At 33.0% G+C, this 25,116-nt stretch overlaps 1 protein-coding gene across 5 annotated transcripts in view; it reads right to left on the bottom strand.

The window, feature by feature from the left end:
- Window positions 1-5,065: 5,065 nt before the first annotated feature.
- LOC128236006 (hemicentin-1-like) overlaps window positions 5,066-25,116 on the bottom strand; it is a 90,730-nt gene continuing 70,679 nt past the window's right edge. For 2 of the 5 annotated variants that reach the window (XM_052950789.1, XM_052950792.1), the window contains 5 exons: window positions 8,118-8,139; window positions 7,724-7,842; window positions 7,280-7,295; window positions 6,296-6,375; window positions 5,066-5,999 (listed from right to left, as the gene is read on the bottom strand). In XM_052950789.1, coding sequence (XP_052806749.1) covers window positions 5,944-5,999; window positions 6,296-6,375; window positions 7,280-7,295; window positions 7,724-7,842; window positions 8,118-8,139 — 293 coding nt within the window. In that variant the 3' untranslated portion in view covers window positions 5,066-5,943. Of the gene's footprint in view, window positions 6,000-6,295; window positions 6,376-7,279; window positions 7,298-7,723; window positions 7,843-8,117; window positions 8,140-25,116 lie in introns of all 5 variants that reach the window. The other 3 variants (XM_052950790.1, XM_052950791.1, XR_008261216.1) reach the window with 3 other exon arrangements.

The raw sequence follows: 25,116 nt of genomic DNA, 5'->3' as shown, positions 1-25,116 counted from the left end.
TCACATGTGTACACATGTTTTGCCATGGAAAGGAAGCAAATCTTTAATATCCACTGAGCGTAGATGGAACGCTTTTCTGGATTCTGTACCAAATTATCGCTTTGGAAATCTGAAACTAGGTGTAGTCATGTTTACATTATGTGACGAAGATACATGAAATCATATTTCTGATAGATTGGGCATTTAAAGAGTGAATGCAATTACAATATGTATTGTCTTTTCAACAAAGCCGGCATGTGATTGTTGCGTACGTTAGTCAATGAAGCAGCTTATTCCGAACATTTTAAATTTATTAGCAATAATCTATGTCTACTAAGTCGAATGATGAAGGGTCATTTACTTCGTTGTAAACATTGCGTGACAGCTGAAAACCCATGGGACATTTTTCCCTGAAAAAAATGAAGCTTCGATGACAAGGTTTGAGGCTTAGGTTAATTGAGGTCGTGAATCATGTGTCCGGGTGTGAAAGTCAGGGACTGAGGGCTTTTGTCACATCATAACTCAAAAATGCAGTTGCAAGCTGATAAGCCGTGAGGATTCTCCACAAAAAATGTGTTTCTGGAACCTTTCTAGTAGTCACAGTTTTAGCATAGTCCACTGACTTCTATTTCGAGCATATTGAAGCAGAACATTGGATCCAAGTGTTCATGACGTTATTTTCATCGATTACCGGAAGACGGGTAATGTAGTCAGCGTCAACGTTCATAGGAGAGTGCAGCCAGTCCAGTTCGAGCCATTTTGGGGTTCACCCTGTGTGATCTCACTCAGGCGCCAGCTGTAGGCACCAATGTTGATCTTATTTTTGCATAGTTTGCTTACTCATTCAACCGAATTGGTGAGCCCGTATATGAGTTCATAACAGTTTCTGCTTATTGATGATGGCCTTCAGCCAGTCATTTGTGTGTTGCGCAAACAAAGGTTTTACTGGTATATGATGGGTACAGATTTCTTAAACTATGTTTCAACGTGTGCAGCTTGTAAGCAGAAGAAAGCGCTCCAATAGAAAATACGAATATGTATCTATTGGCTCGTCTTAGCCCGGAGAAACAAGCACGTGATATTTGTGTCTGACAAAATTAAGAAATGGATAAAATAATGTAATGCCTGTTATTACAATAACAAACAGCAAAAAATAGATTTAAAATATATTTTTAAGGTTTAGATACCCTTTTCAGGTCATCTCTGAATAAGACAGAAACTTTGACTAAAAGATGTTACTTCACTTTATTAATAACTTGAATTACATAAAGCGGAGGCGACACTATCCATCCGTTAATTATCAGGTAGAGCCATAACACACTACACCAAGGACTCGCAAGACCAGTGGAACGAGCATCTGGAACACATGTAATGTGCTTTATAAAGTACTGTCGACCGTAGTACATGTTTCACTGCAAACAGGTTTTTGCATATTAGGGAGGTGAATACACCAGCATATCTGATCTGTCCACATAATCACTGCGCAGACTAATATTTGACAACCCTAATTAAGAACATCGAAGCGGCTCATGACGGCTTATATCAACTCTTACCTCTGAATATGATTAGGTCCCTTACCTCCGAAGATAAAACTGACTCTTACCTCTGAAGATAAGAATGCCCTTAAATGATTCTGCCTCTTATCTCGGACAATTGGTCTGACCTTCACCTCTGAATATAAAACTGACCTTTACCTCTGAAGACACCTTTGACTCTTTCCTCTGAAAATAAAACTTTCCCTTAACTCTGAACATAATTCTGCCCCAGCCCTATTCCTCTGAAGATAAGTCTGACCCTTACATCTGAAAATAAGTCTGCCACTTATCTCTGAGGAGTATAAGACTGACCCTTACCTCTGAAGATAAGACTGACTCTTACCTCTTAAGATAAGACTGACCCTTACCCCTGAAAAAAAAGACTGCCCTATACCTCTGAAGATGAGTCTGCCCATAACCTCTTATAATAAGTCTGCCCCTTACCTCTGTAAATAAGACTGACCCTTACCTCTGAAGATAAGTCTGCCCCTTGGTTCTGAAGATCTGACAGACCTTTAATTCTGAACATCAGACTGCCCCTTACCTCTGAATATAAGTCTGCCCATATCACTGAAGATAAGAATGACCTAACCTCAGAAGATAAGTCTGCCCAATACCCCTCAAGATAAGTATGTCCCTTTACTCTAATAAGATCAAACTGATTACTACCTCTCAATATAAGTCTGCCCCTTACCTTTAAGATAAGACTGATCCTTACCTCTGAAAAATATTTATCATTTAACCATGAGTCATGACAAGATTTCGTTCTTCCTGTGATCGTAATAAACGAATTTAAAGATATCACACATTGACTAGAATTGAAAGGGGTTAAGTTAAGCATTCTTCGTTCCTTATTGTGAGATTTAAAGATCACATAACTCAGCAAACTTCCCACACTATCCAGATATAAAATATTTAATAAAGTAGCCCATATGCATATGCTAGTCAATTCCTATATGTAAGTAGATGACCAAGCAAACGATGACACAACAGACATCATGGCAACGGATGCACTACAAATATACAAATGATGGCACGATTCTTGCCGATTAAAGCCATAGAAAACAAAACACGAACATGACACCCAGTTTAAGTGTGGATAGGAAATGTAATACAATTCTGTTAAACGAGTCTTGAAATTTCCAATTAAAAGTATATGACAAGATAAATTATGACAACATTTACCCCTTTTTCTAATATAAAATTCTCCTTTTCGTCCATTCTCAGATATCAGGGTCGTTCACACGTGCAAGAAAACATAGTTGATGGCTAAAATTATAAGGTCTCTCTGATATATCCGCGGAACAGTAGGAAACCGTTCTTTTAGGAAAATTAGCTATGCGACCTAGAATTGTAACGTATTGTTGGACATCACATTATAACAGACTTTGGTGTCTACAGGACCGTCGGAGGCCATAAGAAGTGGGAGATCCGACATAAATGAAAGAGTCGGTGCAGGTCGGACCTGAGATCCTTTTGTCCTTTTCTTGTCAGAGTACACCAAAGAAAAACAGAGGCCGACTGCAGCAACTCTTCTGTTATTACTAGGTTGGGATAATTTATTTAATATTTTATTGCTTTTATGATATTGAATAACGAAAAAAAATACACGGAGATAAGTAATAAATGAAAAGTTAAGATTCCGTATAGAGGTTTTCTTCAGTGGAGAATTCCATAGCCTCACAATATTGGAGTCTGCATAAGGTGGTAAAGAAGATTGGAAAACAAAGAGTTTGATACACCAGAAATGGTTCACTTCAAAAGTGAGAGCTCATGAAAGTACTGTCAAGCTAAAAAAAACATGTTCATCTACCATACCTTTTGTGACACAATTTTGTGTACCATTTTTCAATTCATATATCCCTTCATCCTTTGCTAAAACAATATTGTAATATTATAAGATATCCATTGCGACAAAATACAATCACCATAATATAATGCAATCACATCTCAAATAACGTGAATAGTTGTCATAGAATTATATAAAACACAGTGATTTTTTTCATAGCATTACTAATATACCGTCGTTACGAAGCCATTTGTGGTAGATTCGTTTGTAATACTAAAACAGTTAAACCGGGTTCAAACGAACGATCCATGCGTTCTAAGTAATGTGAAAATTAATTTTGCTGTGACGGTAGTTCTGATTAGCATAAATCAACCATCATGGTTTTACTCTAAATAAATTATACAGTAATATACTGTGAATATTCAAGATATAAATGCCTAGAGACCCCATAGTATTGTCTTGTTACTTGAAAGGACTGTTTGTGTAAAAACAGCATGTTTGGATTTTGACCAAAAGCGTTTTGACCATTTTAACTCATTAGGTGCTGACGGCATTGGTCTATACAACTATCGCTGGACGACCAGCTGTTGTACAAAGCAGATGTGTTCTCTTGCTAAAGACCCAAAATATTATTCTCTATGGTTAATTGGCATGCTGGGCTTGGTCCATATATATACTAGGGAATACTTCTGACTGCAAGAATGACTTAATTATTATATGTAAATGAATATCTGTATATATTTGTACGGAATTGAATCATCGATTTAATTTTAAACAAGCTCGGTAGAACAACACTATGTACTATGATTTAAGACTTATAGTATTGAACAAACTAATAAATAATTTAAGTGTTTTAATCCAATGCTGATTGCTCGTTCTGAAAGTTATTTGATAATCTGCAATCCATTAGGCACATATTAAATGCTTTAAACTGATTTTTAAGAATGACGTTTTTGGTATTATTTTTAACGATCTGCTAACCTCTACACACACAAACACGTGCGCGCCCTGTATTGTGGTTATGTAATATGAAAGTAGTTAGCGATCTTCAGGAAGGCATCCTCGAAAACACTGTATTAATTGTTTAAATATCAAAGATATGACATTAACAATCTCGAAAATGGTTTTACCTACAATGCACTCTCTTACTGATAGGTTGAATGATGTTACCATTCTACTTTCGTTTACACTTTTTACTTTAAATTCCCAATATCGTTGCGTGACTTAACAAAAAGTGGACAGCAATAGATTAAAGAGAATCAATATTGCGTAAGACAGCCAATTATTATGTAATAGCCCGGCTCCGAAATGTATGAACTTCTATGCAATATTCATAACATTTCATTTGCACCGTTGACCACATTTCATTTGCACCGTTGACCACATTTCATTTGCACCGTTGACTACATTTCATTTGCACCGTTGACCACATTTCATTTGCACCGTTGTTTAAACGCTCTGACACTTTTACCTTAAGATGCAGTAAACCTGCTGAATAAGAATTTGGCTTAACATGTGATTTTTCTTCATAGACGTTGTTATCTAAAAACGGCTCCTTGTTCCTTAAAGTCGAAAAAGGAATAGAAACGGTGACTTTCCTTTTTTTTTTTTACTTAATTTGTTTTTGAAGAAATAAATATAAAAGTGGTCTAGACAAACCGTTTATAAGAATGCTTGTTTATTTGAGTGGGGTTGAGAATGGAACACTATTCTGTACAAATATCTTCAATATATCTTTCAAGGTGTCTAGCTATTTCTTCATTGTTTATTCTTGCGCGATCAAGTGATTCAAATACTTAACAAAGCGCTGTAAGTCGAATAAGGAGTTATTTTTATTAATTTCTTATTCCTTTTTCAAAATCTAGTAAGGGACAAAAACGGTGAATTTTAACTTCATGTTATATATACATGTTTTGTACAAATAACTAGAAGTGTTTTAAATAAAAAGTTTCTCAGAAACGTACCAGAGGATTGTGACACTTAAAGTGTTTTCAAAACGAACCAAAAAGGAACAGAAATCTTGAAAGGTAAACAAATCGACTACTTGTTTACTTTATATGTCTATCAAATGTTTAATATCATTGCATTATGTAGTGAACATGAAATAGCTAATACATAGGTAAAAAAAGTTTTTGAAAAAAGAAGCCATTACGTTAACAGACGATTCTAAAAATTAAACCTATTGTTATGAAATAAAACCTGGGTAAACCAAGTTTAAAATATTCTGACTGAACACGGCATCTCTGAAATTTGGCGAACTGAAAATATTGAAACAATACACACTAGAGGTAAATTATAACAAAATAGTTATAGTTACATATTGTCAAAGCTTGTAAGCAGATATCAATATTTCACCTTGACTAAGAACATATGCCTTATTAAAACATGCATTTAGAAGCAAATATATACAGACACTATCCATAAACTTAATCTCATCATGCCCTTGCAAAATTTAGAACTTCCGCTTATATACTAGCAATTGAGACCGGCATGGATTATTTAATAATAATTACAATTTACAATAATTTATTGATTTTGACCGTACAACGATCTGGCTGAATAGAACTATGAGTTTAATCACTTGGAAAAATATATAATAGTCTTCACTATCTTATGTCATGGAATTCAGCTTTATGCCCACTAAAGCACTGTCTGCACCGGCGTTTTTAGTGACGTGTTTTTGTAAACGGGATCCTCTGCAAATAAATGATTTCAAAATTTATAATTGCTACGTTGATAAGCTAATAAGAAATAAAATGTAATTCATACATAGTGTATTTAAGAACTCTAATTTTAAAACATTGCATAACATTGCATGAATATGAATTATAAACGGCAAATATGTTTTTATCTAATGTCACTTAACGTTAAAATATACCCAAGTAAATCTGCTATGCCAGACAAAGCTATAGAACAGAGCTGCATTATAAATCATCCACGGGTGTCTTGAATATTTCAAGACAAAGTAAAGGTAAAGAATGCAATAATGTACCTTCTTTGACATTCTCGTAGTATGCATTGGGCTTTGAATTCGAATCATCCAAAGTAGTGTACACGTGTGATTTATTGGATCTGAAAGTCAAATATATAAATAATTGATATTAAGTTATTATATGTACATAAATTATGGAGGTTATAAGATAACATCGATATAAATTATGGATTCTATTTGACTGCATCTACATATTTTGGACGTTTTTCAATGACGACTATTTTCGAGACGGTTATACAATAAATTAAGCAAAAAGCATGCACAGAAAGCAGATGACCTATTTATTTAAACATTAAAACATCCATATACCTGTTTATGTAGCAATTTCAACATTCTCTATCGGGAGCATATTGTTTAAGAAATGCTTGGGTTGTCCACAGGTTTACTTTAATCTAGTTTGTGAAATTAAGATATTTGGTCACCAAGATATGACTTAGGACCTGAAACGTTATGGCAGAAAACCGCGTCCCCATTAAAAAAAGGATACGTGCATACATGTATGATGCCCAAATTGAACATATCTTATGGAAGTTGTAATTTGAATAACAAATCGGAAATTAATGACGTATTTTTTATGGGTGGTGCTGACATGTGCATGTGTAATAACCGCAAATGGACTCTTTCACAATCATTTTGCACATTCGCTGTTTCTAACAATTGGATGTAGATTATTTCTATAATGTTCTTTGCAAACATCTAGCCTATCACTTTAAATAACATGCGAAACGATTTTTTATATTGCACTTGTAAAAGTTATTCGATTATAAGTGCGTTTGGTAAAGCTACCAGAATTCGTACGAGTTTATCCCTAAAATAGTTTTGTCTCAACATTTAAAAGATTCAAATTCAAAATAAGTTTAAAACATTGAAAAGCTGTAATCAGAGAAAAATCCTAATAATAAAAGGCCATGTATCTATTTGAAAGCATATCATGTGCCTTATAATAAGACATTAATCCATAAATTGTATACTTAAACTACTTACCCCTCGTTTCCAATATCTGAAACAAAACAAAATACTAATTCTAAGTCTTCTCAATTCCTGCGGTTGGACAACAATTTTGGCAGAATTTAACTTAACGATTTGCGAAAACATGAAATAGTAGTAGTGCGGTAATTGAAAAAGTGTTTAAATTAAATTTACTCTCAAATAAAGCTCACACGCAAAAAAAAGAATGTTTAGCTTCTCAGGCACCACATCATTCGAGTTAACTTTAGTATTCATATCTCCGTAGTTTGTCCATTAAAATGCGCAACATTGTTAAATTTAGAAATATTGTTTTACTTTATTTCATCACTGTAAATGAAAAAAAGTAGCTTTGCCTTTCAATGACAAAATTTTAAGTGTCCTGTAATAAATTTGTCTTGCCAATGTAAACATAAAAAAGTAGATCATAAATAAAGGAAATAATTGAACAGATGTAAGTACAATAATAGCCATTCCTTATGTTGGCCATACTTAGAGCCTCGTAAACAGTCTTGTCACTTGTCATGGACACCTCTTCGTACGTAGCGGCGACGTCATATCCTGGGTTTTCAGCACCATGACTGCAATTGCCAGGGCAACATGTATTTTTGACATGTCAACATGACAAAATAAAAATAAGACCAATAACATTTTGTTAAAAGAAAATTATGTAACAGCTGCTCGTACGTCGTGGTGACAAGAATATCTGCCAATTTTAAACATGACAATGTATGCAGAAATATCATGGTTATTCGTAATGTTAAACAATATAACTGAACGACTTGTATTTAAAGGAAAAGATGATATCATATTTATAATTAATTGTATTCATGACTATGTATTCCTGAAAACTTACGCGATGTGCCTTGAGCGTGGACCTGTAAATTAAACATATGTCATTTTTAACAGTGTTTATACCAACACTATTTATGTATATGTAACCCGGTGCTAATTATCCGTTTTCACTTTTTCTTTGATATAATATTATTTTGTGAAATTAGCGTTTTCATGCACGGAGATTTTCTTGAGATGTTCTCACTTCAAATATAACTTTTGGGAGACATCTTGAATTTTAGTTTTTTAGTCAGGAGTTTTAGCATTGTTTTTTTTTTTATTAACTTTTGTATATATTATTACATCAGTAAATAGTATACACATAATACTATTGAACTAGTTACATGTTATTAATATCCATGAATATATATATATATATATATATATATATATATATATATATATATATATATATATATATATATATATATATATATATATATATATATATATATATATATATATAAATATATATATATATATATTACAAAGAAACATATACATGTTATGTTAACAATATTTAATGCTGTTGAGGAGGATGTTAGATAGAGATTAAAGGTAGATTTATTATAGAAAGAAGGGAGAAAAAGAGAAAGATAGTCCGGTTCCGGTTGAAAACTGAACAAAAATGATCGCAGTCAGCTTTGTACGTAGAACTGCTATGTTTATTCATGTATATACTTTTTTTTAAAAATAGAAAGAGGCAGAGGGTATGTTTTGCAAAGAAAAAACTTGAGTTTTATGTGATTATTCCAAGACCAGTCGATTCCATTTTCTATTATGTATGTTCAGTTTGTTTTTAGGTAAGGCTAAATGTGCTTCCATTTATTTTCTTTCTTTAACGAATTTAATAAAATATTCGTATTTAAGTTGAAGTTGGTTCACCTTACACTTGTAGATATAGTATTTTGCTGCTAATATAATGAAGTCAGTTATTACGGAATAATCTGTTTTGGGCTCTACACCAAATGATATTGTTTTATAATTAATTAGTTCTGGGATATTATTTTTACTGATTAGTTGTTTTATATTTGACCAAAAAACTTGAATATGTTGAGTTTTAGCATTATGATATTTGATATGTATTGGTCCATCATTGTTTAATTCTGCAATTGGTGCAATTAGTTGCTTTGTTTGTACTTTCGGAGTAATTCATGTATTTTCGTTGTTCTGGTTAAATACTAGTTCAAGATAGCAGTGATGTATATTTCTGTCTTTGTTGCACGTTTTGCACATGTTTATAATCTGTTTATTTACAGCTTAAAAGTACACTCACACCAGGGTTATGGGGTGAGATTGGAGGCGATCGTGATATTTGGTTCCCCATACCTGTAAGTGTTCATTGTGTTTATGTTAAGGTCATGTCATACTGTTTTAACATTATATTTATTGTAACGGCCATTAGGCGTATTTCGACTTCAGTATTATTTGTGTACAATACTATCTGAAGTGGCATGTTCAATAGTATATGTATAAAATGCGATGTATAATTATAACAATGTATTTATTGTTATTACATTGTCTATTTTCAGTATGTTATTATAAACAAGATATATCATCTTCAAGGTTGTGATTGTAAGACGATTAATCATGGACTACACATATGATGCAAAGATATTGTAGTTGGTGTTTTATCCACTTCAGCCTTAATCCACCTGGACATTATTCCCGAACCCTTCACGTCGACTATAACTTTCTATTTCCTGAAAATGTCGGCCTGTTTCAAATGGCGCCCAACCGAGTGTGTTAATTATTTTGAATTTTAGTGGATATATAATTAGTGAACATTCATATTTAATGAATTTGTGGATTAAGCGAACATAATGTAATGTTCTATCATTGTGAAACATCTTATTGCAAAACATTTAGTATTAACCAAGTACTGAAATTCCATATTGCCATGAAGCCATGTGTGTTCTGCAATAAACGTTGGAATTAGGATGAGGTGAAACGCGGAAGGATTGTTACGGTTACCAGTGGAACGCCGCAGACGTCGTTCCAGGACCAGAGGAGCAAAGACAATCGGAATGTTCATAGAGAATGGCATCATGTTGCTGAACATTATTGGGCTCATCAGTGAGAATAAGGACAATTTATCATGCCAATTGTAAATATTAGGACTTACACTCAGTTATTTCAATATTTGTAATACTTAAAACTTTAAGACTAGTATTTAGTGGCCAACATCCAGTAATCAGAGGTTCATCAGATTTGTGAGTTCAAAATAATAATTTGTCATTTTAAGGATTTTGTTTTGTTTGTGCATATTTCATCTTTAACCATTATTTTTTATTTGATAGACATTTCATAGTAAGTGTTTACAAGTGTGCATTTGTAATTGAGTCTGAAAGCATTGCTTCACTTGATTGATTAAACAGACTGGTGATGGTTTTACAATATAAATATCTATTAATTTCTTTTCCTTTTACCAGTTTTAACATTTATCACATCTGATACATGCTGCTATTTTGATAGGTATTCTGCTCGTTTGTTTACAGAATTTCTCAATTTGACTTTGATTTTTATCGTGACACCGGTTTCAAATCGACTTTTTGAGTCCCATTTTTTTTTGTTCACATGAAGTTTTGTTTTACCAGAGGATAAATTTGGGAAAATTGGAATGGCATTCAATACCTTTTATTGACATTTTGTTGTCCGAGTTATATTTAACTGCATACCATATTGCATTTTGCTAAAAATGTAGTTTTTGTGCAGACAGGAATTCTTTTTCAAATCGGGCTGTTTTGCATAAATTTGTCTGCCATTATTGTTTAATGTAACACTATTTTTTCCACTGGCTCAAACTTGGGAAAGTCCCGTGATGTCATAGGCAGTTGCAAAATTTCGTTGTATCGTCGGATACACACCCCTAGTTTACAACTTGCTTAGTATAGTAGTAGTACCGTATTTGGAAGTAGGTCAAACACAGTGTCAGAACTGTAATAAATATTTCAAACACAGTGTAGTGCACACAGTATAGTGAAGTTTATGATACTTCAGGGTGTCAGATAACTTAGTGTTTGAATACTGTGAAATCATTTATATTCGGTGGCATGAAATTTTGTGGCTTTCCGATAAATTACATTTTCGTGGGTACTTGAATTCGTCTTTAATTTAATTTTGTTAAAAATAATCCGAAACTGCGATCGTCCTAAATCGTCTACAAAATCACCACGCGCTGGGCACGTTATTTCCGTCATCTACGTCACACGGTTTATGACACTCGCTATAGTGGTACGACATGCCAATTAGTACATATACCCATGTCAATTATCGATTTAATTATAAGTTAAGGTCTTAAAAAATGATGCACCCTGATCAAAGATATAGTTAGGCGAAGCCATTGAATATCATTTTAGAATTTTGCAAACTGTAAAAACACCGAGAAGGTGCGTATATTTGAGTAAACAAGCAATGTAATCGATTAATATCTCATTAACAAAAACAAATCGAATACCGACACTCAACATGCACATCTTGTAAACCTGGAGATTTTCATGAACAAAACACGTTACAGCACGTGTTTCTGACATTTGGTTCATAAAAAACCCACAATGAATTGATTTGGTTTATTATTTGTTAAAGGCAGATATAATATATTAACAAAACAATAATAGTAAGATATACATTGAGTTCTGTATTTACGCTGTATACTGTGACCCCTGTTAAGAAAATACTAGAGTATGTACATAAAACGGCAATTGAAACAGTGAATAAAGGGTCTTTATTTCGTGGGATCTTGAATTCGTGGATCACCCAACCCACGAAAACCACGAACTTTAATGCCCCACACACATTAATGATTTCACAGTACTACAATTTAGATTTACTGGTCAAATATAATTTAATTAGAAGGAGTATTAATTATTTGCATTTGAAACATTTATTGTAGCTTTTCAATAATTTTAAGTACTATAAAGTTATTGGAATTTGAACAAAACAGTTGCTGAGAATAATAAGATGTTATCTGACATTCCTCTGTATTCTTTGAGAATGGTTTTGGAATAATGAAGAAATGAATTTCTTCTGTATTCCTTGTTGAACAACATACCGGAAATAATATAATATGTTGAAAATTTGGTTTCATTCGTGTTAACATTAATGAATACTTAGGGTTGTTGAATTGAGGTTGCTACGTATTGTTATTTTTCACACTTTAATTCATTTTCATTTTGATTCATTTGGACTTAAAAGACGGTTCTTCGTTCACATTAATAAATTATATATTTTAAGGAATTAAATAGTCTCAGTTCTTCAGGCATTAGATAATTTCATTATATATTCCACTTAATTAATAGCATTGATTAAAAATATTTTTTTTATTTAAAAGGTTAATATTTTATAGTTTGATATTCTTTTACAACTTGCAGTCTTGATAAGTTTTGATGTAAAATTGTAAATTTGTTGTATATTTCTGAACTGCATTTGAAGAATTTATTAATCTAAATATTTTGCCTATGTACACTTTGTGTCTTGTGCATAATGTACAATGGTTTCAAGGCTCAGTGACATTGATATTTGATAAGTGATAGATTGACTGGAACTTTATTATTTTAATTTTGAGACTTAAATGGAGTCCCTTTTATTTTCCCCGAAACATTTGTGATACCTAGGATCGGGGAAACCCCTGGCAACACTTACAATTATACACAATAAATACAACCAATCAGTGTTTCAACAAAGGAAGTGTTTCAAAGGAATATTTCAGATATACATATATATTGTATCAGCAATACATCAATGCAGTGGTGCAATAAATATTGTGTAGTGTAGCCCCATTCATGGTTTACCTCCCTTACCTTGAACATTTCTACTTCCGTGAAAATTTACGTGTGCTTCGAATTTGTACATTGTTCTTTTTGTCAAGTTCTAGATGTTATTTTCGTTTGTCATGCAAAAATTAAAATGGAATACGCAGGAGGGATACTTAGTCTAAAATAATAGACGTGTTATACGGGATTCTTCCAATCCCTAACGTCTAAACGGGAATGTGCAAAAAACGGGGGTGTTTTAAAAATATTGAAATTGTTTTAAGTGAAGTATTTTATGGTTGAAATTGATCATAAAGAGTTATATTCATATTTTACCATGTTAGTGAAATGCTATTTTGCACTAAACAAGCATTTAATGCATTAAAACAAGTTGTTTACCTTTCCAATAAAACGAAAGTTGACTGACACAGACAACAATTATGCGAAGGGGTACAACTCGATACAATCGTAATAACTCGGCCTCCTCCGAAAAAGCTTCGAGATAGACCTCGTTATACAATCGTAACAACTCGGCCAACGGCCGAAATGTTTCGAGCGATTTAAAACTGTGCCCTAAAGCCTTGCAGGTGCCCTTCATGTATATATCGTTATGTTTTGACAGAATGAAATGAAGAAAATCCGTCAAACTCATTATTATAAGTTGGATATTTAATTTTTGTGTACGGAACTAATATAAAATAACATTATCTGGTAATATTTTTTGTTTTTATGATATTTTATAGACGCTATATGCTTTAACCCGGAATCCTGATCGGAACAACTACCCACTTTTGATACTAAACAATTTGTACGTGAATGATTTGCCATATCAAAAATCTAAAAAAAAAATCCGTCAACGTACAATTATTTGGACTAGAGGGATACTTGGATCGACTCCGTCCATTAATATCTACTGAATATCTTTGTGAGTAATAACTTTAATTGTAATACGAAATGTATCAACATTTAACAGTTTAACATTGTCATAGAGAATGTATATTGTGCTATTAAGACATTGATATTTTTCAAGCAATAATAAAATATTTACAGAGTATCATAAATATGTAAGCTAAGATCAGATTTTGTGGCTATGTATCATTTTAAGTATTAAATTTCATTTGAGTCTTTGGTTCTTTTCGCCGTTGTTTTAGTTATCAAAAACAAAAGCAATGGTGAAATTAACAAATTTACTTTATGGAGTATTGACACTTGTCGCTGCCTTCAGGTATGGAACGAAAACAAACAAATTGAAGGCGTTGATTTGTGACACTTAACCTAAGGCCTTTTTTTAATAAATTGGTTTACGGATCCGCCGCCCAATATTTCCGAAAACTCAAAAAAATAAAAAAAATAAAAAAAATAAATTCTCATTTTCAACATAACATCTGCATTTAAAATATTTTTTTGGAATACTTGACATCAAGGCTGATGTCTGTATCAATGGTAACAAATCACATATAAACCATAGTAATTGATAAAATATAGTGTCCTGTGTTTGTCCCAAGGGGCATAACTTGTTAAACAAATTATATGGAGACTACTACTCAAGTAATCAAAATCTGGGGTAACTTAAATTTTGTTAAAGCTGCAGAGATATTTGTTAACCTCAAAGAATTCATTACTGAATATAAAGTCATTTTTATTATCTACTTTTCATATTCCATTTAATAAATAATTTAGTCAGTGAAATTTGTTGTGCTTTTTCTGTTGAGAAGAAGTAGTGCCTAGCAATAAGGAGACGCAGGCAAATTCATTTTAAGGTTGATATGTGGAAAAAGTGTTGAAATATAATCAAAGCGCTTAAAGCGTTGAATGGCTTTCGGCCTGCAACATTTTGTGAATAAAGTCAAGTAATTGTAAAACGTATGTATCAACATAAACATCTAAAGATAGTATATGCTCGCTCATAATTTCCTTTGCAAAAACTTTAATTTTTAATGTTGATTCTCAATAAGATCATGAAGTATATTAAGTTACTTGAAATGTGGAATACGCCAAATAGTTACTTATAAGATATGGAGTTATACTCAAAATCATATAAAACCTTATCTGGAGCTTTTGTTTCATAAACAATGCACTGCCACGGATAAAGCATAAAGGATTTTTTAGTCAAATCTACTCTACACTTCAAACTTGACTTGAGGCGTATTTAATTTACTAACAGGGTATGCAGGCTTTATCAAATGCATCCCAACAAAATGCATTGGGCATATTAATTAGGTTTATGTTTAAGGCTTCTTTCCACAACGCCTTATGCCTCTGGATCGAATCACCCACATACTATCTCTCCCTGTATGCTTTATGTACATGTATCTTAATAATGCCCTCAACATATGTCTCTCGTGGACAAAATGAACAGATTTATATCAGTTTTGTTTTTAAATATGCATATGCATTATGCTACATGCTACATGCTCAAGATATTGGACTGAAATTACTGAGAAAAACTTATTCACATACTTTCCGTTTCATTCGGCATTACATGACTATGACAAAATTTGTAGCAGGTCGATAGCCTGTCAACGCTTTACGCTGTTTGATTGTATTGTAAAAGTGTATAATATTCATTTCGTAAATGTCTTAATGGTTGTTGGTATGTACTTACACAACAGAATGGTTTTATTCGACACACATTTTAAAAACACAATTAAAAACTAACAATCTCAATAAATATGTCAAGTAATAGCCGATTTAGGCAATTTAAAACGAAGAAATTATACTTGAAAAAACTGATTGTAGGATAAAATGAATTATCATAATTTCATTTAAAATATTATGGTTTGATATCTTACGCCTAATTAGCATTTGTAGCATCATAATACGATCCATATTTTTTGGTCTTTTAAAACTTCTCTTCTTAACTTAAGAGGTTATTTCCGGGGAATAAACCTGTCTGAATGCGATGACCCACATTCTATTCTTAACTACATTGTACTATGTAGATATTGTCGGTCCCTGGCCGAAGCAAAATCTAAACACAGGTCCACAATACATGTATTTATTGGATTCAGTACGCGTTAATTTTGCAAATATTTGCGGATTCTGCTTTTCTTTATTGCTTTCTGTAACTCGCCGATATCAAAATATATATCAAGTGCGTTATATGATGAAAACGCAGCGTTTCCAGACTATATAAACCGCATAACATAGACTGAAGACTCATTACGGCGCTACTTTTAGCAAGCTGATCAATATGCAGAACGCAGTCCGTAGCAATGAGAGCAGATTGCTTACTAGGTATTTTCGATGTAAATGTTAATGTAAATACGGTAGTTGACCCACGCATTTCTAACCGCGCTGGGGTTGATACGCTAGTGCGCGCATTATTCGCTTAAAGTTAAAAATGTTTTGTCGAGATGCCGATGCGATTTCCGAGATACGGTTATAAATGTCTGCAGGCCTAGCGGCCTAAGTTTTTAATACTATTGACTTTAAATGTGACACTATTATAATGTGGAAGTGTATAAAATTGCTATATAATGATTATATTAATTTGTATTTGAAATTGGTAGGAGAGAAAATTGGACTATAAAGCCAAACATATGTGTATTACAAAGTGAGCATTTGAGCATATCAATATTCATTATAATATTGAGGTATTGAAGACATTGTGTTGCATAGAAATCAAAACATACTATTACATTTAAATATCATTCATATGTATCTATGAACATGTCTTTCCTGTTTGTTGTTATTTTGATCTTTTGGTTTTGGGTTTCGCCACAAACGCTATGAAAAATACATGTACATGTATGTTAAAAGAATAAGTACGAGTATGAAATCTTTTTTTTTCGCACCACCCGTCCAACATTTAAAAAAAATAATCCTTTAACCAATTAATAAAAAAATGGCCTAGTAAGTAAAATTGTGAGTATTTAAAAAAAATCATTAAAGAAAGATCTTTTACACTTATCTTTTTAGAACTTTTTTTTTAGCTAACACTTTTATCTTTTTTTATGAGTGTACATTAAATGAATTCTTTAAACTTTGATATTTCGTACGATTTATTATGCGTTTACAATATTCTAATATTCCACCTTTTTTTTTAACGCAGCTTCATCTGATAATCCTGTTGTCCCATTAAATTTACATTCATTTCTCTGTTTCAATATTTGCCATTTTGTTTCAAAGATAAAAGTATTTATAATGTCTTTTATTTTAGCTTTTTCAACCCGTAGAACAATACAGTCGTAGTTCAATTGAATACTGTTTTCATTGTTATATTTGAGTATCTTGTTAATTTTGTTCCAAATAAGTTTAACAACTGAACAATCCCAAAAGAGATGAAATAATGTCTTTCTATTTTTAAGACATATATAACATAACCATCATCTTGATACTTTCATAGGGGTAAGGCGATGCTCTGTGAAGATTATGTTTAATCGGTACTTTCATTGAAATTGCCGAGCACTTAAAGATGCATTTGAGCTTTAAATATGGTTCCATTTTTTTCCAATTTAAATTTGCATTGTTTAAACGCGCTTCCCATTTTATTTCGCTTGGAATTTTCTTACTTTGCCGTTGGAGTTTAAATTGTTTAATAATAGTTTTAACTCTAAGTTCACTACCTTTAATGTCCTTATTTATTTTATTTAGTATTTTGAGAGTATCCATATCAGTTATTAGGTAAGAAGTCTGTGTTGATTCAAACACCCCAATTTTACTGTATCAATAACTGTCATGGGAATGCTCTATTTTATCATTGTCCATTCTGCTATCCTATTGTGTTTGCTTTTTAATTTACCGAGTAAATTTTAGTAGATACATAATCACTTTTTGATAAATCCATATATTTTTAATTCTTTTAATCCCACTTTTACTAAAATTTGCATTAGAAAGTGGCTTTCTTTTAAATTGTATTATGTGATTCCCAAATAATGGAGTGTTAAAAACTTCAGCAGTAGTAATAGCTGTAAAAGTCTGTAAGAATTTTCCCCAAGTTTCAATTGCTTCGAAGTAATATTTTGGTATTTTTTTTTATAAACCTATTTTCTATTTCTGAGCATTTACAAATGAAAAGATTTGTATTGAAGCTTTTATCTAATAGTCCAAGATAATACTTCCCTATGTTGTTCCATACTTCATTCTTTGAGTGAATAATTATATGTATCATTTTTATTTGTAATCCTTGTTTATATTCAGTTATGCTACATAAATTTACTCCTCCTTGATCTTTTTCTCGCTTCAGCGTATCTCTGGCTACCTGCGACTTTTTGCCATTTCAAATGAAATTATTTATTATTTGTTCTAGTAAGTCGTTCGCTTTTTTTGTAAAATACCTCTTGTTTCTACTTCAAAGTTTATTGCTGAAAAGATATATGTTTTGACGAGAAGTATTTTCCCTTGTATAGTTAGTTCGCTTGACTTCCATACTTGTAAACAAGATTTTATCTTATTTTTTACGCCAAATGTCATTATCATCTAGAATATCATATCCATGACAAATCCCCACAGTTTAAATTTACATATTTCTAGGTCCAAGTTATTTCTTTAAAGTTTGGAACTTCATGTTTTAATTTTCCGATGAATAATCCTATGGTTTTATTTTTATTCATTTTTGCACCTGATACTTTTTCATACAGGCTTAGTTGAAACGATTTGCTAGAATATGTATAGATGTAAAAAATTTCAGCTCTCGCAGTAAACTTATGACGCAAAAACTTCTAAAACAGGGTTTCCGATATTTTTAATTAAGGAAAACTTTCTCAAATTTTGTTAATGGTCATTATAATCTCATTTCAAAGTACAATAGTAGTCTTAAATCGCTCATTGCTGATAGTATTGCTCATCCCGATTTTTATGGTGATGTTTTAAAGAAAATTCGTAAAATTAGAATGTTTCCAGCAGGTAGTTGGGCAGATAGACTTAATGAATTACTTGGTTTTTATTTAAACCGTGGATATAAAGGCAATATTTTGAAGAGCACATGCCTTCTTGTTTTTGAAGATGAATACCTGAAACAAAATATTGGGTTGAATATAGCATCATTTCACAACTAAACTTTCAGTGCTTTGATTTTTATGAAGAATTTGCTAATTCATGTTATCTTTAAATCCTTTTTTGGCGGACACGTGTTGACTGACTCCGAGTGTTTTGGCTGTGACTTCATTTTCTTCAAATATTTTACGTTTTCAATTCATTTGGAAGGAGAGAATAGCATATACCAGTCGCTTTTATTTTTAATAATGTTTATCTTTATTTGTTCCCAGTTTTAGTACAATGATGCTTTTTATTATGAAACTCTATGAACACACAGTTTTTAACCTTTTATCTTATAAGGCAGACTGTGTGTGATGTTTTTGGATTCTAACGATGACTGCATCGTATCTTTGAAAAGTATTTGCATTAGGTGCTCTGAATTGTTTCCCTCCGTCTGCAGATAGAGTTGGGATCTCTAATCATTGAAGTACTTGGGGTTTACCTTTTCGTTTTTTATTATTATTTGTTTTATTGATAAGTTTCCTCAAGTTAATGCATACTTTGATAAGATTTACCTTTTGCGTTTCATCTTTATTAAGAATTGTTGGGATAAGAGTGAGGTTTGTGCACATAAACTGGTTTAAACCCCCAGTAAATTTACATTTTACTGACCGTTCCAAGGCGGTAAATAACAATTCTTGATAAACATATCAATTATTTATACATATATATAGTATTTATGCACTGTGCTGTTTGTAGAGTTTTGTGCTGTTCTATGTTTCTTGTTTGTGATTTTGTGTTCTATGTCTTTGGCGTTTGCCCATTGCCACTAAACCGGGTTTATGTTTAAACTTTTTGCTACTGAGCATGTTTCTGTAGCTTTTTGCATATATATTAGGTCTTGAATAATATATGGAAATGAACTTTCATTTTTAGGGAGTAGCTGCGTATCATCAACATATTGATTTACTTTTGCATGTTGGATGTTCACATTATAATCGGGCATGCTTATACCATTTATATTTATATTGCTTCTTATACAGCACGCAATTGGCTCGGCCTGAAGTATATACAAATACGGTGTTACTGGAAACCCTTGTTTAATGGAGCGTGATATGGGAAAGAAATCTGATACAAAACCATTTGTTTGGATTGCTATTTTTTGCGTGTTTCATTTTTATTTTGATCTGAATATTCTATTAGATCTTGTATGTATCTGTTTGCTTCATTTATGTTCCTCCCCTCAACATACCCCTTTTATGGTCAAAATGTATTTTCTTTGATTTAATGGGTTTAATTCGGTTTGAAAGAGCTTTTGCGATTATTTTGTAATCAACGCACAAAATGCTTAATGGACGCCAGTTTTTTTTTAGATCCCCTCGGTCTCCTTTTATGTGAATTAATGTAAGTACTCCATTATACTGTGTATCACATAATTTGTTTGTCGACAAAATTTCAGTTGTTAGCTCTACAAAGTCATATTTAATTGTATAGCAATATTTCTGGTACCATTCTGCTGATATTCCATCTATTCCTGGAGATTTTGATTTCTTAAAGTTAAATATTGAATGTTCTAGTTCTTTAATATTTAGTTTAATTTTTAAATTATTGCTACCATTATACTCCAATGATGTATTTACATCTGTTAAAATTTATGTTGCTGCTTTCATGTCAACGCCCTCTGAATCAAATATTTTTCATAAAACCTCTTTTGCTCATGTAGTTGCATATAGGATACCATATTTAGTTTCTCCTGATTCAGTCTTTATTTTTGACCATATTTTTTCTGTCCCCCTTATTTTTTCCAAGTTAGAGAAATAGGCTGTTGATTTTTCATTTTCTGTTGTTAATTTAGCCCTTGACCTTTTTGGGGCAGCCTTTGCCTGATTTTTATAGTGATCTTTGATTTTTTTTCTGATAACAATTGTATTTCCGAGCAAATGTCATCTGTCAGCTGTTTTTTCTTTAACTGTTCCATAGTTGTTTTTTTTCCAATTGTTTGATGCCAGTTTTACTTTTATTAAGTTCTTTACAAAATTCTATTGATATTTCTTTAATTCTTATTTCTGCAATTTCCCACCATGATGTTCATGTTGAAAAGTTGCATTTTGTTTCGTCCATACTTTCCAAACACGTTCTAATAATTGTAATATTAATTGTTCAGGATTTTCAAGTTTACTAGTGTTCATTTTCCATAAGCCCGGCCCTCTTGTTTCAGTTTCCATTACTAATTTGATTGAGATAGCACCATGATCTGAAAGAGGAAAATGTTGTATAGTACAACTGTCAACTTCATTTCCTATGGATTCCTATGGATTTAGATGTTTGATATAATCAAATCGTGAGTATGATTTGTTTCTATTAAATGTGTACAATTTAGTTGTTGGGTGCCGCCTTCGCCATATATCTTCTAATTCATTATCGAACATTATTTGATTCATAGAAGGGAGGCTTTCACTTTGAATTTCTTTAATGTCTATAGATACAGTTTTCCTGTCCAATGTTACATTTTGGGTACAATTGAAATCTCCCCAAATGATATGCCTTTCATTTGGTATTGCTTTAGGTACTCTATAAATTTCAGTGAAAAAAATCTTTCTATCCACCGTATTATTCGGCGCCTATACATTTAAAAGGGTGAATGTTTTGTCTTCTTCTACATTAATTTTAATTGTTTGAAAACGACCCGTAATCATATGTGATTTAATCTCCACACACACATGTGACAACTTTTTATTAACCAGAATAGCTACGCCTTTAGAGGTAATGTCTCCATTATTCCAGAAAGCGTTTCCGTTCCACTGAGAGCTCCAAATTTTAGCCTCAAAGTTAATGCTACAATGTGTCTCTGGTAAGAGCGCAAAATCGTAGTCATTGTCTTTGATCTTATAAAATACTGCATTTCGTTTTAAGTTTTTTTCATAATCCATTCACGTTTATGGAAACTGAACATTTTATATAATATTTTTATTATATGTATTTATTTTATTTTTTAAATATTGTTCACAGTTTTAAAATGATACAGAGCCACTATTTGCAAATTTCTAATCTGCTTTTTTTGCAGCCTGTATGCCGAAGGCGGTGTGGAGGAGTTGCTGCCCCTGCCCCGCTTTCTCCCAGAGCCAGGAGTAGACGGAACCCCTACTAAATTGTCCGATCGCCATCATAGACGAAAGCCAGGAAGTAACGTATAGCTCCTCCGCGCCTCGTCGGAAACAATAACACCTGTGGGATCCCTCGGAGAAAGTTTTATTAAACTTGTTTTCATGATAAACGAGCGTATCGTTGTCTAGATAGTGAAAGTTATTTTTTGACTGAAACAGTCTAAGTATATCCGTGTTAATCAGTTAAGCATCAGAGTTCATACTTTTCACAAGATGATTCGTGCCTTTGCGCGGCAGAATACTGGAAAACGCTACTGGGACTTCCGGCCATGTTTCGGCCATGGTGATCAATGCGCGGTTAGTGTCTGCGATCGTGCCGAGTTGCATGACTACCGATGCCACGGCCTAATTATCTCCAATTTTCACCTTGGAAATCAATCTGTCTACAGACGTAACTGATTCACCACAGAAAGAAACGATCCAAATATCTGAATCTTTCACGTGTATTGAGTCGCCGTGAATAATGTGCACTTTAGATTTACCCGCCCAAATGGGTTGTGACGTAACTTTCGGCGGGGGAGGCTCCTAACCCTTTGGTAGCGGGTTGCTCGCCGGTACGGGGATATCCGGTTTTGTCTGGGACCACCGTGGAATCTTCATCACTACGAACTACGACTGACGTTGAGGGAGCGCTGGCCTTCCATTATCTCGGCGGCATAGTTGCCGTAATTTTCCATAGGACATTCTGCCTGTGTGTGCCCTTCCTCCTTACAGTAGTGACATATATACATACATCTGGACAGTCATTGCGCAGATGGTCGTTTTCTTTGCAGTTGAAACATGCTTTTATACTCTTTAGCCGCACTGCCTCGAGTATGATTGCCTCGGTCGTTGATACCTGTCCGGGCACTACAGATTCGGATGGTCAGTTTTCTGACAAATTTTACACCTTGTGCGGTTATTGTCCGCAAATAGTCTGATTTTGAAATTTCATATTTCAATGCTTGGAGGAAGAATTGGAATACAGTTCAGTATTTTAAGGTACATTGTACCATTGGAGATGTTTGTGTTTTTTTTATTTTATCTCTTACTAAGCTTCCATCGATGACATAACCAAACTGACTCATAGTGGTGGCTATGGTGGTATCCTGCATTGCGTAGGGGGCATCTTTTAAAGTAACAAGACTGGAACTTTATTGAAAGTGTTTGAATGTTTTGAAGTTCATGATTAATATTGGATTATCATTAGTGACCCGTTGCGCTAACGAGCGAAAGGATGAATTGAGATGTGATGATATATATTCGAGACGGTTATTTGGAATTCAAGCATTGTGTATAGTGAGCGCTAAATCTATGGTGTACTGTTTTTGTCATATTAAGTGAATACATTGTATACGACAAAACTATGGGATACTATTTGTGTCATGATGATGACTACTTGTGACTACTATCTTTGATTTGAGAATTGTAAAATAAAGGTTTTGAAAAATAAGGTGCATTATTTTTGTCCTAAAGTGAACTGATGTTAATTATTTTTAAAGAATTTCAGTGTTGAATGGATAATTTTGTGGAAGTGGTGAAGAAAGAATTTTACGCTTATAAAGAGCTTAGTGAAAGTAAACACTTTGTATGGTGATACAGTTGAGACATAGTTACATTTTATAAGTGCATTTCGACATTAGTGAAAATGGAAGCATATGACATTAGTGTTGTGAAGGCATGCTATAAGTTAATAGAGCATTGAGATGAATTAGAACTTAGTAACGTAAGATATGGTGGGACATTTGTTCCTTAAATGTACAAGTTTAGGTGAATATTGTGAAAAGTTGATGCTTTAATATTTGTGTAATAATTAACATGAGTTGTTTAAAAAGTGATACTATCAACACTTATGTGATAGTATATAGTGACCTTTGATAGATTTATGTAAGGAAACATGTGATAGTATCATGGTGATAAACGATCAGTGATCTTATTGAAGTGAACATTGATCGTTAAACTACATTTCGTGTGAAACAATATGAGGTAAACATTGATAGACAATGGCTGAAGTTGAATTTGATGACAGTGACAGTGATTACGAATGGGAACATGAGACATTCATCTTTCCGAGGTTACCCATGTTTTGTGGTGTTGATGGAGAAAATAAAGCATGCTGGAATAGCTACAAGTCTGAGCTGGAGATGCTCATGGATGGAGAAATGTTTGGCAAACAAGAAATACTTCAGGGGTTTAGGAGGTCTCTAAAGGGTAAAGCATTAAATGATATAAGGAGAGCAGGAAAATGAGCTACAGCAAGGGAGAAAATAGAAAAACTGGAGTGTAACTATGGGAGGTTAGACACTGGAAGAAATAAATACGTGGATAGTTAAATTCGATATCTCAACAAGATAGACATAATGTGATCAGTTATTACACAAGAGCAGATATTTTTTTTTGTTTTTAATAAAGCTGTGAGATTAGGCGGACTTAGAAAAACTGATGAAGATATTTCAAGACAATGTATTCATAAGGGGCTAAAACATTATGATTATGGGGTTCCAACATCACCATGGTCATCAAACGTGGTACTTGTAATAAAAAAGAATGGACAGTTAAAAATGTGCGTTGACTACCGTCAATTAAACAACCGGTCTATGAAAGATGCGTATGAGTTTGAGGAAGTATTCGACAGTCTACATGGAATCCTTTACTTTACAATCATTGATATGAAGGCAGGGTTGAACTCGAGGACGAACACAAGCAGAGAACTGCATTTAAATTTGGACCGTTAGGTTTTTGGGAAAACGTGGAAATGCCACTCGGCCTTAGCAACAGCCCAGCGACCTACAAGAGGCTTATGGAGAAATGCTTGCGAGACCTGAATATAAATATATGTGTCATCTATCTCGACAATTTAATAATACTCTCTAATACTTAAAACCCCTAGAAAGAATTGACACATAACTTACCCGTCTACCTGAATGCAATTTTAAACCATATCCGGAAAAATGTTATTTCATTCAATACAATAAAAAGTGACTTTCTTAGGCCATGTCGACAGCAGCGAAGGAATCGAAACTGATCTAGCAAAGATTCAAAAGGTAAAATACTGGCCGACAGCCCGCAAAACTGATCAACTTTGATCCTTCCTCGCGTTCGCTGGCTATAACAGAAGGTTTGTGAAAGACTTTAGCCGAATAACAAGACACCTGTCTGATCTTTTACCAGGCACAGCAACGAAAGAGGGCAAGAATAGCATAAACAA

The sequence above is a fragment of the Mya arenaria genome, chromosome 5 (assembly GCF_026914265.1).
Source record: "Mya arenaria isolate MELC-2E11 chromosome 5, ASM2691426v1".
Classification (NCBI taxonomy): Eukaryota; Metazoa; Mollusca; class Bivalvia; order Myida; family Myidae; genus Mya; species Mya arenaria.
This window is presented reverse-complemented; position numbering and strand designations above follow the sequence as displayed.